Genomic DNA, 20,204 nt, shown 5'->3' with positions numbered 1-20,204 from the left:
ATTTCATAATAATTTAGGAATACTTCATTTCGGCTTTCCTGGTAGAGCTCAAGATATGGACTGAGATGGGAATGAAAGCAATTTTGAAAAAATAAAAAAGAAGATGGTATTGTAAAAAAGAATCATTTTCAAGTGATCCTCACAACATAAATCCTTATATTAAAAAAATAACAACTTATCCACAGATAACTAATTGTTATACTTACAAATTGATAGAACATGCCTCTGACATATTTAAATGCTTGTTGATATAAAATATCCAATAGTTACTGATAGGCAAGGGATACTCCAACTTTAAGTGCCATAAGTCACTATTTTCAACTCATCAATTATCAAGATAAAATATTTCTGAAATTATATATTCACAAGTACATTTGATTAATTAAAATCATAGTTAAGATCTTTGCAAACAAAGGGGACTTTTCAAAAGGAGAAGTATTTGAGAAACAGTAACATCTGTTTAAACTTACTATATGCCAGGTAGCATGCTAGGCACTTCACAGAGGCTATCACAGTTTTTGACATGAATCTATTACAGTTTGATGCAGTTTAAAGAACATAAGTCAGGGCTCTGCTTAGGTAAAACACTGAACTCTTTAGATCTCTAAAAGATCAGGGATCAGACTAAATAAGTTCTGGTTTACAATTACATATGGTAAATATACCAGGGTGAACTGATCCTTCTTAGAAGAAAGTGTTTATATTTCAGTCTAATTTCCTTTTAGGAGAGGCTTCATTTAAGGTAGTGTGGAATGCAATATTGCAGTGCTATGTGCTCTGGGTTTAGATTGCATTTGCCCAGAGACAGAGGTGCCATTTCTTCACAAAAAATGCATCATCCAGTCTATGGGACTATAATAAGAGACCTTTTCTAAATAATATATTGGAGGGGGACAACTTTTTCTAATTTGCCCATTCAAAGCGGTGTTTTCCTAAATTGTCAGCCCCAGAGAGGCTAACTTTCAAAGACCAAACAAAGGCAGTGGCTCTGTGTTCCAAAAGAGGTACATGTTTTTGTAAATGAAATGCATGTGTTCATGTGCATACACATGTGCATGGGTAAGCACACACACAGACACACACAGATATACACACAGAGACACACCCACACAAGGGGTTTTGCTAAATGTGCATGTTAAAACTCCTAAGTAACAGTATATAATGAAAAATAATAATGAAAAACAGCCAAAAATTAAGGTTGAGGCCTCTAAGTTTTTTATTATTAATCAGCATATTTTAAGTTAAATTTAAATTTATTTAAAATTAAATCTCTCTAATAAAGAATGGTTAATACCCTTGGTAGAAGTATCATTATCTTCCATGTGTCTTATTTGAAAGTACTACTTCAAAGTTCAGAATTTGGTAGAAAGTCATAAACACTGTGACAGACTAAAGATAGAAATCTGATAATTCACCTTCTCATTCACCCATTGGATAAAAATAATCTTCACAGAATTCCTTTGGCCTCCTGTCAAAGAATTCTTGGAAGTTAAAAAGCCTTCACAAATTGTAGGTATGCTCTACTCCAGATCCTGTAGAAGCTGATGGGGGCTGGAGGATAACCTCATATAAACATTTAAGTTTATCATTTTATCTCTTCATTTGGGCAAATATCTATTGGGATATCCTTAGTGCTATCATATATTTAATCTTTTCAAACAATAAAAAAAATCTAATATTGATGTTAAAGTTTAGAGGCAGAACAAGACCAAACATCCTCCAAAGGTTTCAAAGAATACAGTGCATAGACGTGATTCTACTCTTCATAGGGTGGCAACTATGTCAAAACACAGTGCTCCCCAGGAAGGGATATGGTACTACTGAAGATCTGAACCTTATGCAGGTAGTTCACTCAGGAGCATTTTACCCAAGTTAAAACAGTAAATATACTTTTTCAACAATATATTTTCAAAAAATATATTGACCAACAATAGCTTTGGATTAAGCCAGGAAAGCCTGTAGATTTACTACTTTTAAAAAATTTCACATACAAGATTTTTGTCTTATCAATGGTGACTCAGTATAACTAAATCCATTCAAACTGGCTTAATTAAAAATACTTGCTTACATGAAACATAATGATGAACTATATTAAAGAAAATGGAGAAGATAAGAAAGGGTAACTTATCTGAGTAACAAACAAACAATTTGAAAGATTAAATGCACCTACTCATTTCTATATCACAAGCTAAATTTTCCAGAAGGTCTTTTGAGTTGGTTAATACTCAAATGTATATTTTACATTGGCACCTTAACATTCCTGTCTTCATGAATATACTCTTAAAGATTGAATTCTGAGAACAAAATAAAAAGACATGTACTTAAATAAATGTTGAATAATCCTGTTATTAAAAGATATTTAAATGATCTTACCGATTCATCTTCTGTCTCCAATATTTCCTCTAAGTCTGACCGTGAAATGTTCAGGATAGAAGCTGCCAAGGTCTGAGCTTTATGGGCTGAGGTTTTACAAGTGTTCCTGTTTTTCTGTAGTTTTTTAAGCTCTCTGATTTGTTGCCTTATCACATAGACATCATTTTCTAACTCTTTGACCAAAGCCTGCAATATATTAGAAAGAAAGTGGGCTTTTATATGGAAATTATAATGAAGACAAAGAGTCTAAACATAAAAATGTGAAAATACTGGCTAATATTTTTTCAATATTTTATTAGTTGTTGGTGGACCTTTATTTATTTTTATGTGGTGCTGAGAATTGAACCCAGTGCCTCACACATGTTAGGCAATCACTCTACCACAGAGTCACAACCCCAGCCCTAGCTAATCGTTTTTTTAAGGATTATTCTAGTTTTATTTGTTTTGGAATATAACAGATTGATACTTACATCATGTCAATATGCAAAAACAAACAAACAAACAAACCAAAAAACCTCTCTTAAGTGACTTAACCAATATGCTGGATTAACCAAAGCTCTCCAACCTCTCTTTCAATACATCATCTGGTATCTTGATGGTGAATGATTATAGCAAGCAGGCTACTTTTAGTCATAATTAAGCATAATTAACTCTGCTAGTTGACCTGACACCAAAAATCAGTTCTATGGATTCCTAAATGTGTGTGTGTGTGTATGTATGTATGTGTATGTATGTGTATATATATATATATATATATATATATATATATATATATATTTTTTTTTTTTTTTTTTTTTGACATAATTCATTTAATTATTACCTAAGCTGATGAAAGATGATGAGAAAGAAGGGTTGTTTTTGTTTTACTAAAACTGAATTAGAAATGGCTTTGGAAGGACTTGAGAAAGACAAGTAGGGTAAAAGTTCAATTAAATGAACTGAGGGCAAGCCAAGCAATAAGGGATTGAAAACAAATCCTAAAAAAGCTAGGATTGCCTCACCAAAGTCTCTAAATTCCCCCTTTGAGAAATCAACAAGTGCAAAGCTATACCACTCCTACATTTGCGTAAGAAAAAGATACTCTTTACTTGGATGGAGAGTTCTGTGTCTGACTGCATGGCCTTGTGAGCTGAGAGTAGGTTAGTTAGATGTTGGAGCTGTTTTCAATCCTTTACTAGCTCGCTGCAGTAAATAATTGTGCTCATATAACTGTAATTTGATAGCTGTTACTTAATTTTATTTCCATTTCTCCTCCAAGGCACTACCAATTTATACCTATGCATGAAAGTACCTGTTTCTCCACACCATTAGCAAAACATCTATCTAATGTTTCAATGTAGTATTTGAGTTTTTACTGTTTTTTTTTTTTTGGTGGTATCAGGGATTAAACCCAGGGGTGCTTAAGCACTGAGCCACGTACATCCCCAGCCCTTTTTATTTTTAGATGGGTCTTCCTTAAGTTGCTTAGGGCCTCCCTAAATTACCAGGATTGGCTTTGGACTGGAGATCCTCCTGCCTCAGCCTCCTGAGCTGCTGGGATTATGGGCCTGTACCACCAACCCAGGTTGACATTTTCATTGTACTTTAAAGTTTCATTTCTCTTGTTATAAAGAAGTTGAGAATCAGCCTTGAGATTATATTTTTTTGTCATTTTTTTTTTTGCTTCTCTTGATAATGTGTAAGAGTTCTTTACAAATTAGGGAAATTATATTTTTCTGTTTTATGTATTTCATTTTTCATAATCTGTTCTTTTAATTTTGACAATAATAGGGTTTTATACCAAAGAAAAATATGTTAAACTTTTTATGGACTCTGATTTATAAATCTCTTTCTTTCTCATTTTTGAAGTCAGTGGCATACATTAAAAAGCATTCTCCACTATGAGGTATAGTTAAAGCATGTTCAATTCATGATTTTTTTCCTTGCTACTTTTTGTTTTTATTTTTCATTTTTAAGTGCAATCTCATCTTTCCTCCACTGATTCCATGTGTTTTAGTTGAGTTTCTGGGATTCCATTCTTTATTAGTAAAATTTTATAATATATTTCAATTAGTGAGACTTTATAATAAATTTTACATTTTTTTCCCTTTGGAGCTAGCTTTCCATCAGTATCCTTCTTTTCCAGATTTTTCTTGGTAATGTTTGCTTAATTTTCCATATGAATTTCAGATTAAACTTGTCTGGATCCCTGCCTCTTGCCCCAAGTCTTACTGCTAATATTATTTGAGTTATGTTAAATTTTATTTGGATAATTTTAACATTAATTTTTTAGTTGTAAATGGACACAATATCTTTTTATGTATTTCCTTTTTTTTTTTTAATGTGGTGCTGAGGATTGAACCCAGTGCCTCACACATTCAAGGCAAGTGCTTTACCACTAAACTACAATCCCAGCCCTAATTTTGGCATTTAAAGATGCTGAGTCTTCCTAATCAAAAAACAATGTGTTCTTTTCCATTTGTTTAAGCCTTTGTTTTGTTTCTAAGCATTATTTTAAAGTACTCTCTTTACAGATCTAGTTTACTCCTGGGCATTTTGTCTTATTTTACTCTGGAAGCTTCTAATACTGATTATAGCCTCTACATACAAGGACTGTTAACATATATTTAGCATACTGACTTTTCTCATTTGTTAGAGGAGTTTTTTTTAGTCATTTCCTCTTTAATGTCTTCTAATTCAACCATTTCTGAAAAGAATGATAATTTTATCTCCTATTTTCCCATTTATTAAACTTCCAGTTTCTTCTTATTTTACTGATTAAGTTTTTTCTTAACAATATTAAATAGCAATATTGATGGATATACTTGACTTGTTCCTGCTTTAAGTGTGGATATCTTTATTTCATAGGAAACACTACGCTAAGTTTGAGTTGCAATAGCTAGATTTTAATAAGTTAAGAAATTATATTTTATTTATATTTCTTACAGAAATGGATTCTAGATTGTCTGAAACCCATTTTAGCAATCATATGGACTATCATGTTATTTTCCATATGTCTATTATATAATTATTAATAACTTTCTTAATTTTGAATTGTCCTTGCATTTCTAGAATGAACTTCAATTACTTGTAGTGTATTATTTTTGATCTGTTGCTGAACTCCATTTGTTAATACTTTATCTTTTTGCACTGATATGAAATTGAACCATTTTTATTTTAAACAATCTTCCAAAAAAGTTTGGATGATATCCTTTTTTTTTTTTTCTGTATTCTACAGTTGTTTTAATGAGACCATATTTATTTGCTCTTTACTGATGTGATTGTACTCACTTGCATTTGACCTAATATTTACTGCAGGGGAAGGTAGCTTTTTGATAATTAGTTTTGATTTTCTGTTTGCTCAGGAGTGAGATTTGATATATTTTCCAGAAAAGTATCCATTTCATATCTTTCAAATTTGTCTGCAGAGTGTTGAGAGTATCTACCATGATTTTTTCCCCCTGCATCTATGGCTATTTTCACTTCTTTCCTTGAATGGTTGTGCTTTCTTTTTCCTAAATTATTATTATTATTTTTTATTTTTTTATTTTTTTTATTGTTGGTTGTTCAAAACATCACATAGTTCTTGATATATCATCTTTCACACTTTGCTTCAAGTGGGTTATGAACTCCCATTTTTAGCCCATATACAGATTGCAGAAACACATCAATTACACATCAATTGATTTACATATTGCCATACTAGTGACTGTCGTGTTCTGCTACCTTTCCTATCCTCTACTATACCCCCTCCCCTCCCCTCCCCTCCCCTCTTCTCTCTCTACCCCCTCTACTGACCTTCATTTCTCCCCCTTGTATTATTTTTACCTTTCCCCTCATTTCCTCTTGTATGTTCTTTTGTATAACCCTGAGGGTCTTCTTCCATTTCCATGCAATTTCCCTTTTCTCTCCCTTTCCCTCCCACCTCTCATCTCTGTTTAATGTTAATCTTCTTCTCATGCTCTTCGTCCCTACTCTGTTCTTAGTTACTCTCCTTATATCAAAGAAGACATTTGGCATTTGTTTTTTAGGGATTGGTTGGCTTCACTTAGCATAATCTGCTCTAGTGCCATCCATTTCCCTGCAAATTCTATGATTTTGTCATTTTTTAATGCAGAGTAATACTCCATTGTGTATAAATGCCACATTTTTTAATCCATTCATCTATTGAAGGGCACCTGGGTTGGTTCCACAGTCTTGCTATTGTGAATTGAGCTGCTATGAACATCCATGTAGCAGTGTCCCTGTAGCATGCTCTTTTTAGGTCTTTAGGGAATAGACCAAGAAGGGGAATAGCTGGGTCAAATGGTGGCTCCATTCCCAGCTTTCCAAGAAATCTCCATACTGCTTTCCAAATTGGCTGCACCAATCTGCAGTCCCACCAGCAATGTACAAGTGTACCCTTTTCCCCACATCCTCGCCAGCACTTGTTGTTGTTTGACTTCATAATGGCTGCCAATCTTACTGGAGTGAGATGGTATCTTAGGGTGGTTTTGATTTGCATTTTTCTGACAGCTAGAGATGGTGAGCATTTTTTCATGTACTTGTTGATTGACTGTATGTCCTCCTCTGAGAAGTGTCTGTTCAGGTCCTTGGCCCATTTGCTGATTGGGTTGTTTGTTCTCTTATTGTCTAATTTTTTGAGTTCTTTGTATACTCTGGATATTAGGGCTCTATCTGAAGTGTGAGGAGTAAAGATTTGTTCCCATGGTGTAGGCTCCCTATTTACCTCTCTTACTGTTTCTTTTGCTGAGAAATAACTTTTTAGTTTGAGTAAGTCCCATTTGTTGATTCTAGTTATTAACTTTTGTGCTATGGGTGTCCTATTGAGGAATTTGGAGCCCGACCCCACCGAATGTAGATCGTAGCCAACTTTTTCTTCTATCAGACGGCGCGTCTCTGATTTGATATCAAGCTCCTTGATCCATTTTGAATTCACTTTTGTGCATGGTGAGAGAAAGGGATTCAGTTTCATTTTGTTGCATATGGATTTCCAGTTTTCCCAGCACCATTTGTTGAAGATGCTATCCTTCCTCCATTGCATGCTTTTAGCCCCTTTATCAAATATAAGATAGTTGTAGTTTTGTGGATTGGTTTCTGTGTCCTCTATTCTGTACCATTGGTCCACCCACCAGTTTTGGTACCAGTACCATGCTGTTTTTGTTACTACTGCTCTGCAGTAGAGTTTGAAGTCTGGTATCGCTATACCGCCTGATTCACACTTCCTGCTTAGCATTGTTTTTGCTATTCTGGGTCTTTTATTTTTCCATATGAATTTCATGATTGCTTTCTCTATTTCTACAAGAAATGCCGTTGGGATTTTGATTGGCATTGCATTAAACCTATAGAGAACTTTTGGTAATATCGCCATTTTGATGATGTTAGTTCTGCCTATCCATGAACAGGGTATATTTTTCCATCTTCTAAGATCTTCTTCTATTTCTCTCTTTAGGGTTCTGTAGTTTTCATTGTATAAGTCTTTCACCTCTTTTGTTAGGTTGATTCCCAAGTATTTTATTTTTTTTGAAGATATTGTGAATGGAGTGGTTGTCCTCATTTCCATTTCAGAGGATTTGTCGCTGGTATACAGGAATGCCTTTGATTTATGCGTGTTGATTTTATATCCTGCCACTTTGCTGAATTCATTTATTAGCTCTAATAGTTTCTTTGTAGAGCCTTTTGGGTCTGCTAGGTATAGAATCATATCATCTGCAAATAGTGATAATTTAAGTTCTTCTTTTCCTATTTTTATGCCTTTAATTTCTTTCGTCTGTCTAATTGCTCTGGCCAGTGTTTCGAGAACTATGTTGAACAGAAGAGGAGAGAGAGGGCATCCCTGTCTTGTTCCAGATTTTAGAGGGAATGCCTTCAGTTTTTCTCCATTCAGAATGATGCTAGCCTGAGGCTTAGAATAGATTGCTTTTACAATATTGAGGTATGTTCCTGTTATCCCTAGTTTTTCTAGAGTTTTGAACATAAAGGGATGCTGTACTTTGTCAAATGCTTTTTCCGCATCTATCAAGATGATCATATGGTTCTTATTTTTAAGTCTATTGATGTGGTGAATAACATTTATTGATTTCCGTATATTGAACCAGCCTTGCATCCAAGGGATGAATCCTACTTGATCATGGTGCACAATTTTTTTGATATGTTTTTGTATCCAAGTGGCCAGAATTTTATTGAGGATTTTTGCATCTAGGTTCATTAGAGATATTGGTCTGTAGTTTTCTTTCTTTGAAGTGTCTTTGTCTGGTTTCGGAATCAGGGTGATGTTGGCCTCATAGAATGAATTTGGAAGTTCTCCCTCTTTTTCTATTTCCTGAAGTAGGTTGAAAAGTATTGGTATTAGTTCTTCTTTAAAGGTTTTGTAAAATTCTGCTGTATACCCATCCGGTCCTGGGCTTTTCTTAGTTGGTAGTCTTTTGATGGTTTCTTCTATTTCCTCAATTGATATTGGTCTGTTTAGGTTGTCTATATCCTCTTGACTCAATCTGGGCAGATCATATGACTTAAGAAATTTATCGATTCCTTCACTATCTTCTAATTTATTGGAGTATAAGGATTCAAAATAGTTTTTGATTATCTTCTGTATTTCTGAAGTGTCTGTTGTGATATTGCCTTTTTCATCCCGTATGCTAGTAATTTGAGTTCTCTCTCTTCCTCTCTTCGCTAGCATCGCTAAGGGTCTGTCGATTTTGTTTATTTTTTCAAAGAACCAACTTTTAGTTTTGTCAATTTTTTCAATTGTTTCTTTTGTTTCGATTTCATTAATTTCAGCTCTGATTTTAATTATTTCTTGCCTTCTACTTCTTTTGCTGTTGTTTTGCTCTTCTTTTTCAAGGATTTTGAGATGAAGTATGAGATCATTTATTTGTTGGTTTTTTCTTTTTTTAAGGAATGAACTCCAAGCAATGAATTTTCCTCTTAGAACTGCTTTCAATGTGTCCCATAGATTCCGATATGTTGTGTCTGTGTTTTCATTAATCTCTAAGAATTTTTTAATTTCCTCCTTGATGTCTTCTATAACCCATTGATCATTCAGTAACCTATTGTTCATTCTCCACGTGATGTATGCTTTTTCCTTCCTTCTTTTATCGTTGATTTTCAGTTTCATTCCATTATGATCAGATAAGATGCATGGTATTATCTCTACTCCTTTATAGTGTCTGAGCGTTGCCCTGTGACATAATATATGATCTATTTTTGAGAAGGATCCATGTGCTGCTGAGAAAAAAGTATAACTGCTTGATGTTGGGTGGTATACTCTATATATGTCAATTAAGTCTAGGTTATTAATTGTGTTATTGAGTTCTATAGTTTCCTTATTCAACTTTTGTTTGGAAGATCTGTCCAGTGGCGAGAGAGGTGTGTTGAAGTCTCCCATAATTATGGTATGGTGGTCTATTAGACTCTTGAACTTGAGAAGAGTTTGTTTGACGAACATAGCTGCACCATTGTTTGGGGCATAAATATTTATGATTGGTATGTCTTGTTGGTGTATGGTTCCCTTAAGCAGTATGTAGTGTCCCTCTTTATCCCTTTTGATTAACTTTGGCTTGAAATCTATTTTATTTGATATGAGTATGGACACTCCTGCTTGTTTCTGAAGTCCATATGAGTGATATGATTTTTCCCAACCTTTCACCTTCAGCCTATGTATGTCTTTTCCTATCAAATGCATCTCCTGTAGGCAGCATATTGTTGGGTCTTGTTTTGTGATCCATTCTACTAGCCTGTGTCTCTTAATTGGTGAGTTTAAGCCATTAACATTTAGGGTTATTATTGAGATATGGGTTGTTCTTCCAGCCATATTTGTTTATTTATGTTACTAAACATGGTTTGTTTTCCTCTTTGATTATTCCCCCCCCCTTTACTGTCATACCTCCCACTGTTGGTTTTCATTGTTATTTTCCATTTCCTCTTCCTGTAATGTTTTGCCGAGGATGTTTTGAAGAGATGGTTTTCTAGCTGCATATTCTTTTAACTTTTGTTTGTCGTGGAAGGTTTTAATTTCATCTTCCATCCTAAAGCTTAATTTCGCTGGATACACAATTCTTGGTTGGAACCCATTTTCTTTCAGTGTTTGAAATAATGTTATTCCAGGATCTTCTAGCTTTCAGAGTCTGTGTTGAAAGATCAGCTGTTATCCTGATTGGCTTACCCCTAAATGTAATTTGCTTCCTTTCTCTTGTAGCTTTTAAAATTCTCTCCTTATTCTGTATGTTGGGCATCTTCATTATAATGTGTCTAGGTGTGGATCTCTTATAATTTTGCACATTCGGCATCCTGTAGGCTTCTAGAATTTGGGATTCTGTCTCATTCTTCAAGTCTGGGAAGTTTTCTCTTATTATTTCATTGAATAAATTGCTCATTCCTTTGGTATGGAGTTCTATACCTTCCTGTATCCCAATGACTCTTAAGTTTGGTCTCTTAATGTTATCCCATATTTCTTGGATGTTCTGCTCATGGTTTCTTAACAGTCTTGCTGAGCTGTCTATGTTCTTTTCCAGTTGAAATACTTTGTCTTCATTGTCTGATGTTCTATCTTCTAAGTGTTCTACTCTGCTGGTAGTATTCTCCATTGAGTTTTTAAGTTGGTTTATTGCTTCCTGCATTTCTAGGATTTCTGTTTGTTTGTTTTTTATAACCTCTATCTCCCTGTATAGTTGATCCTTTGCTTCCTGGATTTGTTTGTGTAATTCATTGTCGAAGTGATCTTTCATTGTCTGATTTTGCTGTCTAATGTCTTCCTTGATACTCCAGATCATCTGAATCATATATATCCTGAATTCTTTATCTGACATTCCATCTGCTGCAGCTGTTACCTCTTCTAAAGTTGAGTTGACCTGCATTGCTTGTAGTCCTTTCTTTCCTTGTCTTTTCATACTGCTTATGTTTCTTTCTTCTTGGTGAAACTGTTGTGTTTTTGAAATTTTTCCCCCCCTATATATTTATATTGCTCTTGTATAGTTGAAAAGTCTCCCTTGCAGGTGCGGGCGGGGGCTCTGCTCTGCCCCTCCTCCAATTGGTGTGAGGTGTCTACCACGCCCGCGCACCCCTGGGCCTGATCTGCCGTTCTGTCGCAGGTCTGCCTACCTTGCAGGTGGGGGCGAAGGCTCTGCCCTGCCCCTCCTACCACGCCCGGGGACCGCTGGGCCTGATCTGCAGGTTGGTCGCCGGTCTGCCCACCTTGCGGGCACGGGTGTCAGTTCCGCTCCGCCCCCACTCCAATTGGGGTCACTTGACCACCACACAGGCGGGCCGCTGGGCCTGATCTGGGCGCGGGCGAAGGCTCTGCTCTGCCCGTACTCCAGTTGGGGTGAAGTGTGTACCACGCAGGCAGGCCGCTGGGCCTGATCCACCGGTCTGTCGCAGGTCTGCTTACCTTGCCGGTGCGGGCGGCAGCTCTGCCCTGCTCCTCCTACCACGCCCGCAGACCGCTGGGCCTGATCTGCAGGTTGGTCGCAGGTCTGCCTACCTTGCGGGCGTGGGCGTCGGCCCCGCTCCTCCCCTCTGGCTCGACGACAAAGCGAGAGAGACTCGGGTATCTGTGACTCACCCTCCCTACCAGGAGACCAACTGTTTCCGTCGCCGCTGGCACCGATGAAGTTCTCTCTTCGGCCGCTCTCTGATGACATCAGATCTCTGCCATGCTGGCATCCCCTGTTCTATGGCTGAATCCCATTTTCTTCTCTTCCAATAGGCGGAGCTGTGCCCTCCGAGCCGAGCTTCTGCCCTCTATGTGCTGACAGAAATCCCTGTAAGGTGGATCCTGGGAGTCTCTCAATCCTGTTAGTCCAGAGCCCTTTCACTTATCCGGCCCCTCCCCCTGTTCCTCCTCCCAGCCAGCCAGCCAGGTCCTGTTCCCCGGAGGCGGTTCCCCAAGGATCTGATTACACTTGCAGACCCACCGCGTGTCCTATATCCTGAACGATGAACACCCTCTCTGTCATTCATCTAAGCCCCAGTGCTGTGGTGGGGTGATCTGGGAACCAACAGTTTAATTTTTCCGGACCCCTTTGGTGGGCACGCCCCCAGAAACTGGCGGCTAAGATCTTGGGTGTCGCCGCTGGTGTTAAGGGGAGGTGGGGATCTGGAATCACCTCTGCTTCCCTACAGACACGCCCCCGGAGAGATTCCCGAGGTTTCCTGGCTGCTTGTATCTGGAGGGGGTGAGAGTCACACACCTGCTAACGTGGATTCCGCTGGGAAGGAATTCTGTTGGTGGAACTCTGGTGATGTCACCTCTCTGCTATGGTGGGCTCCAGGCTCCTTGCCGGAGTGTCCGAAGGGAGGGGTGGGACTGGTCTGTCTCTGGTTGGTTTCAGCTCCCGGTTCGCTATTTCATGAAGGCTTGGTGAGAGATCTCTTCCTAGAGTCCCTGCACCGCTCCTGCTGCGCTGCGCCTCGGAGGCTATCCGCCCTGACGCGGGGGCCGCGTGCAGGCAGCCGACAGTCGTCGCGTGGGCAGCGGCTGGCGGGTCTGGACCTCTGTGCTGTGTGGCGGAGATTCACTCGTCTAGGGCAAACTGTCACCTCCAAAAATCCTTCCAATTCCCGGCCAGTCTCTCTTTAGTGGAATTTTGCTAGGAGTTTCTCAGCAGGTTGAATCTAAGCGTATCCATGCGTCTCTCTGACCCCGTTGTTGAGGAGGTACTGAAAGCGCTGCCTCCCCACTCGCCGCCATGTTGGATCCCGCCTCTTTTTCCTAAATTAAGTAAGCTAAAAGTTTATCCATTTTATTGCTCCCCACAAATTCCTAAATTCATTTATTAATTCTATAAATTTTAATTCATTTATTTTTATTTTATCTTCAGATTCTGGTTGTTTTCATGTAGTTTAATGCTTATTTTCATTTCCTCTTGTCTAATTTTATTATTTTAAATATACAAGGCTATAAAAACTTCTTGAGCACTGTTTTAACTGTATTGTATAGGTTCTTTTAATTCTAGAGTATTATTCTTGTAGGGATATTCTGCAATTTTTCAGATTTCCTTTTAATGTAAGAACTGATTTTTTAAAACCTAGGTGTTAGTGACTTCTGTGGTTTTATGAGCAATTTCAGTTTTTTTTTGCATTACCTACACTATTTATAAACAGTTTATTTATATATAACTTATTTGTAAGTATTAATGTTATTTGTACTGTAAAAAGAAAATTTACTATTCCTATCTTTAAGAATTGAGACTTTTTTAAAAAAATGTATCTCAAGTTGAAATCCTGGAAAAAACTTTTGAAGTGAAGATCTGTGTGCAGAAACTTTATGGGGGTAATACTTATGAATCATAACACCATAGGGATGTAGAATGAGAGAGAAGGAAAAGTTTAACAGCATTATAGTTATTTATATTTTCAAGTCCAGAAAATTTACTAGAATATATCTAGGGCATAGCATACTAAATCAGTTTTCCCTGGTTCATTTTATGTTCTTTTAAGTGTATTTCTGAAAATTATTTTTTGGTTTTATATATATATATATATATATATATATTTGTTGTAGATTTGTTCTTTGAAGACTCCAATTATACATATATTGAATATTTGTCATGTGATCTATAAATCCCTTTGTCATCATAATTAGAATGAAATAGTGTATAGATTTTAAGAATTTAATGAGTTTGGAAAGATGTATCCATCTGTATAACCACCAACCTGCTCAAAACATATAAAATCTTCATATTCCAGAAATTTCCCTGTTGCTCTTTCTTAATCATCCCTCCAACACAAAGCAATTGTTCTCATTTATGATCTTAATTGCTTGCTGCTTTGATGATATATAAATGCAATAATATACTATGCATTTCTTATACTCCTACTCCTTCATGTCTAGTTTCTTTCAGTTAACATGGCATTTAAAAAATTCATCCACATTGTTCTTTCTGTCATTTTTTTTCTTTTAACTTACTGTGGGAGGTATAATTAAGTTGCAGTAAGTTCAACATATTTAAAGTGTACACACTCACACCCATTAAAATATTTTTTCTGAAATAACTTTTTCTTTTCTTTCTTGCTTAATCTGCCAGCTTGCTTTTCTTTTCCAATTGTGTCATCATTTTCCCAAGTCCTTGCTTTTATTTCTACCTTGCATTAAAAATACCTGGTACTTATTAGAAGAAATTACATCATAAATATTTTTTTATTCACAATAAAATATTTTAATTTGCTCTACAGCTTCCTGGTAAAACTACTTTTCCTGTTTCTTTCCTTCATTTTTATTCTAATATATTTGTAGAGATTTTGTGCTGAATCCTTTTCCAGGACTCATTTTGAGAGTAGATTTTCCTAGACCATCTATTGATAGAAAATTATATGGCAGAGGGGCCTGAGCTATGTTCCAGGAAAGTGGAATTTTATATATAAACTTAAGGGTTTTTTGCCCTGATGAATTCCATTCCGTTGTTTTTGTTTTTATAAGTAAGCCTTTTGGCTGCAAGAAAAATTGCTTTCTTTAGATAGGTCTTATCTGTGTCTTTTCTCTGCTGCTTCTTGCATGGTGTTGTGGATTTTACCTGGTTTTGGCTGTTTTCTATATGTTTATATATATATATATATATATATATATATATATATATAGTTTTAGTTATAATATAGTTTTATTGTAAAAAGGTATAGAATTTTAGTTTCTCATTTTTTTGTTTGTTTGTTTGTTGCATGATTCCAGGGGAGTAAGGAGCAAATAATGGGTTTATCCCTTTAAATTCAAGTCTGAATTCCCCCAAGGGCATTTTCTAATATTTTTATTATGCAAAAAGTTGAAAGAAGTTGTTCTGTGCACAGATAATTTACCATCTATATACTAAAACAGATATATTGACTTTTCTTATCCTTGCTTTATCATGCAGCAATTCATCATAAATCTATCTTACTTTGTTGATGCATTTCAAAGTTGAAGATATCTATATAGTTCATGCCTAAATCCCTTAGCATGTGTATCATTAACTAAAGATGAATATTTACAGTTGTTTATTACTTTTGAAGAATAATTTATATAGAGTGAGATGTATTAAGTCTTTTTAATTTTTTTTTAGTTGTAGTTAGATTCAATGCCTTTATTTTATTTATTTTTATGTGGTGCTGAGGATCAAACCCACTGGCTCACATGTGCTAGGCGAGTGCTCTACCGCTGAGCCACAACCCCAGTCCCTGCATTAAGTCTTTTTTTAAATATTTTTTTTTAGTTGTCAATGGACCTTTATTTATTTATACACAGTGCTGAGAATCAAACCCACTGCCTCACACATGCTAGGCAAGGGCTCTACCACTGAGCTACAACCCCAGCCCCAGCATTGTCTTAATTGCATAGTTTAATGATATTTTATAAATGAAACCTTGGGTAATCTCCACCCAGATCAAAGTAAAGAACTGTTCTATCACTCTAAAATATTCACCCTTGTCCTTTCCTGGTCAATCCCCAGTACTACTCCAAAGAGCAGTTTTGATTTGCATTTCCCTGATGTTTAGGATGTTGAGCTTTCTCTTTATGATTTATGATGTTGAGTTTTTCTCTTTTCATATACCTGTTAGCCATCTGCATGTCTTCTGTGGAAATATATCTGTTCAGGGCCTTTGCTTGGTTCTTATTGGTATTATTTGTAGTACTGTTGTTGAATTGTATGAGTTCCTTATATATTGTGGATATTAACCTTTATCAGATACATGGTTTTCAATTATTTTCCCTAAATTTCCTAGTTGCCTTTTTTGATTGTTTTCTTTGCTGTGATGGTTTTTAGTCCCATTTATTGTTGCGTGTGCTTTTGGTGTCATAAAAAACAAAAATAAAAAAAGCCAAGACCAAAGCCAAGGAGTTTTTCCCCTATGTTTTCTTTCAGGAGTTACAGTTTCTGATCTGGTATTTAAGTATTGAATCGATTTACTTTTGTGAGTGGTAAAGATAGGGGGGTCCAATTTCATTCTTTTGCATACTAGGTATCCAGTTTCAACATCATTTAATGAAGAGCCTATCCTCTATATTGTCAAATATTAGTTGACCATATATTCGTGGGTTTATTTGAGCTCTTTATTCTGTTCTATTGGTCTATCTGTTTTTAGCATACTGTTTTGATTATGAGAGCTTTATAATCATCTCAAATCAAAAGGCACAATGCCTCCAACTTTACTCTCCTTGCTCATCATTGCTCTATCTATTTAAGGCCTTTGGTGGTTCCATATCAATTTTCTCATTTTTTTTCCATTTCTGTGAAAAATGTCATTGGGATTTTCATAGGAACTAAATTAAACCTACAGATCACTTTGGGTACTAAGGCATTGTAATAATGTCAATTATTTTAGTCCATGAAAATAGGATCTGTTTCCATTTATTTTTATCATTTTAAATTGCTTTTGTCAATGACTTACATCTTTTAGAACTTTCACTTTCTTGGTTAAATTTACTCCAAGTGTTTTGTTTTGACACTATTGTAAATGGAATTGTTTTTCTTACTTCTTTTTTCAGAGAATTTGTAGAAAGATACTGATTTTTTTTTTTATTTTATGGTGCTGGGGATTTAACTCAGGTCCTTGTGCATGCAAGGCAAGCACTCTACCAACTGAGCTATATCCCCAGCCCAACACACTGAGTTTTGTAAGTTGATTTTGTAACCTGCAACTTTATTGAATTCATTTATACCAACAGTTTTTGGTGCAGTCTTTAGAATTGTCTGTATAAACAATTATGTCATCTACCAACAAAGACAATTTTTCTTCTTCTGTCATGATTTGAATGCCTTTTCTTTTCTTGCTTCATTGTTCTAGCGAGGACTTCAAGTAGTATGTTGACTAAAAGTGGCGAGAATGGGTATCTTTTGTTTTGTTCCTAATCTTTAGAGGAACTACTTGTAACTTTTCACCATTGACTATGATGTAAGCTGTCATATACAGCTTTCATTGTGTTAAGGTACATTACTTGTATGATTCCTTCAAATTTTTTTTTCACAAAGGAGTGAATTTTCTAAAATGCTTTCTCTACATCTGTGCATATGGCTTTTTATCATTCATTCTACTAATGTGGTATTATCACATTTATTGGTTTACATGGTTGAACCATTATTTCATCCAGGGATGATCTTTGTATATTCACTTGATCATGATGTATGATATTTTTAATGTGCTGTTGAATTCAGTTTGCTAGTATTTTGTTGAGAATTTTTGTATAAATATCTAATAGTTATAACTTTCTATTTTAAGCTGTTAATTTTGATCGGATAAAAAATATCAACACTTCTACTTTTCCTCCCTTCATATTTTAGATGATTTGCTACAATTTGTATTTTTATATTGTATATCTAATATCAATTGATGACATTGGTCTATAATTGTCTTTTCTTGTAGCATCCTTATCCGATGTTAGTATCAGTATAATGCTGGCTTTGTAAATTAAGTTTGGAAGTATTACTCCTCTTCAATACTTTGGAAGAGTTTGAGAAAGACTGGTATCCATTTTTTCTAAATGTTTGGCAGTTTGCTAGGGAATCCATATGGTCCTGGGATTTCCTTTCTTGGGAAGATTTTGATTACTGATTCAGTTGCTTTAATTTGCTGTTGTCTGTTCAGATTGTTATTTCTTCATGATTCAGTCTTGGTAGGCGGAATGTTATTAGGAGTTTCCAGTTCTTCTAGTTATTTAATTTCTTGGCATGTATTGTTCACAGTATTCTCTTATGATTCTTTGTATTTTTTCTTGTATCAATTATAGTATTATTTCATTTTTCCATGTAATTTCATTTATTTTAGTCTTCTTTTTCTTGATTAACCTCACTAAAGATATATGTTTTCTTTTTAAAAATCAACGCTCATTTCATTAATCTTTTGTAATACTTCTTAATACTTTATCTATCTGATTTACTTCTTCTCTAAGCTTTATAATTTCCTTCTTTCTGACAGTTCTGCACTTAGTTCTTCATTTTCTGGCTCTTTGAAATAAAGTTAGGTTATTTATTTAATAATTTTCACTTAATGTAGGTGTTTTTAATCTTTATAAAGCTTTTGCTGCATTCCTTATATTTGGTATGTTGTGTTTCTATTTTCTTTTGCCTCAATTTATCATTTCCCTTTTGATTTCTTCTTTGAATGAAATTGTTCAGGTGTGTATATTTAATTTGTAGATGAGTGAATTTTCCAGTTTTCCTCCTGTTATTGATTTGTAGTTTCATACTATTGTGGTCAGAAAAGAAAAGTGATATGATTTCAATCTTCCTAAGATCTCTTTTGTGGCTTAACATCCAAACTATCTTGGAGAAAATTCTACATTCACTTGAGGAGAATGTGTACTCTCCTGCTTTGGGCTGTTAGGACCATGTGATCTATAGTGTTGTTCAAATCTACTGTTTTGTTATAGTTTTTCTGTCAGGGTAGTGTCTCTATTTTTGAGAAGGGGGTACTAAACTACTCTGAATATTACTGTATTACTACTTATTTCCCCTTTCAGTTTTGACAGTGACAGTATTTATATTTTAAGTGTTCCAGACTTTGGTGCATATTTATAATTATTATATCTTCTTGATGAATTGATCCCTCTACCATGATATGACCTTCATTTTCTCTTTTGACTGTGTATTACTTAAAGTTTACTTTGTCTGCTATACATATAGCCATGTGTGTTCTCTTTTGATCACCAATGTATGGACATCTTTTTCCATTCCTTCACTTTCAGCATATGTGTCTTTTTAAACCTAAAGGGAGTGTTTTATAGGAAGCACATTGCCAGATCTTAATTTTTATTCACTCAGTCACTTAATATCTTTCGATTGAGAAGTTTAGTCTATTTACACTTAAAGTTATTATCAACATGTAAAAACTACTATTTCCATTTTGTTGTGGTTTTTATGACTGTAGTTTTTTCATTCTTTCTTCCTCTCTTGTTGTCTGTCTTTATAATTTGATAACTTTGTTGTTACATGCTTTGATTACGTTCTTTTAATCATTTGTATGTCTAGTTCAGATTTTTCCTTTGTCAACACCATGAGGCTTACATAAAATATCTAATAGTTTATAACTTTCTATTTTAAGCTGTTAATTTTGATCGGATACAAAATATCAACACGTCTACTTTTCCTCCCTTCATATTTTAGATGATTTGCTACAATTTGTATTTTTATATTGTATATCTAATATCAAATTATTGTCATGACAGGTTTTTAATAATTTTTAAAAACATGTAAGACTTAACAGTGCTCTTTGTAACACTATTACAATAGTAGAGAATTTTGACTCAGAACCTAGGTTTAGTTTTACTAATTAGAGTTCTTTTGTTTAGCCTGAAGAACTCTCTTCAGAGTTCTTTGGAAGGCATGTCTAGTGGCCATAAAAACTCTCCACTTTTGTTTGGTAAAATGTTTCTCTCTCCCTCAGCTTTGTTGGCTAGAACATTCTTGATTGGCAGCTGATTTTTTTTAATATTTGAAATATATCATCCCATGTTCTCCTGAATTACAAAGTTTCTGCTGAGAAATCCTCTGGTAGTCTTTTGGGGCTCCCTTTCTTATCATTGCTCCCTTAAATGTGGTGAGTTACTTTATTTCTAGATTCTTTCAAAATTTTCTCTTTGTTCTTGAATTTTCACAATTTAATTATAAGTTTCCTATTGTAGACTTCATGTTTAATATTCTGGGGACTTCTGGATCTCGTGAAACTGCATGTCACTTTCTCCAAATTTTGAGTTTTTTGTCATTATTTCTTTGAATAGACTTTATATCACTTTTTCTCTCTCTTTCCTTTCTAAAATGCCTACAATGTATATATTGTTTCGTGTAATGGTTTCTTATAAGTCCTATGGTTTTCTTCACTATTTTTCATTGTTTTCTCTTTGCTCCTGACTGAATAATTTTAAATGATACACCTCTGATTTTACTGAA

General features: G+C 35.1%; 1 protein-coding gene across 7 annotated transcripts in view; it reads right to left on the bottom strand.

Moving 5' to 3' along the window:
• The window catches only part of Cntln (centlein), a 314,434-nt gene that overhangs the window by 16,277 nt on the left and 277,953 nt on the right, over positions 1-20,204 (bottom strand). For all 7 annotated transcript variants that reach the window (XM_058586366.1, XM_058586368.1, XM_058586367.1 and 4 more), the window contains one exon: positions 2,374-2,559. In XM_058586366.1, the coding sequence (XP_058442349.1) occupies positions 2,374-2,559 (186 nt within the window). The remainder of the gene's footprint in view (positions 1-2,373; positions 2,560-20,204) is intronic.

The sequence above is a fragment of the Marmota monax genome, unplaced genomic scaffold (assembly GCF_021218885.2).
Source record: "Marmota monax isolate L192 unplaced genomic scaffold, Marmota_monax_Labrador192_F-V1.1 WCK01_AAM20220418_F8-fsc00033, whole genome shotgun sequence".
NCBI classification, from domain to species: domain Eukaryota; kingdom Metazoa; phylum Chordata; class Mammalia; order Rodentia; family Sciuridae; genus Marmota; species Marmota monax.
Note: the sequence above shows the minus strand (reverse complement) of the source record. Positions and strands in the feature narration are given on the sequence as shown.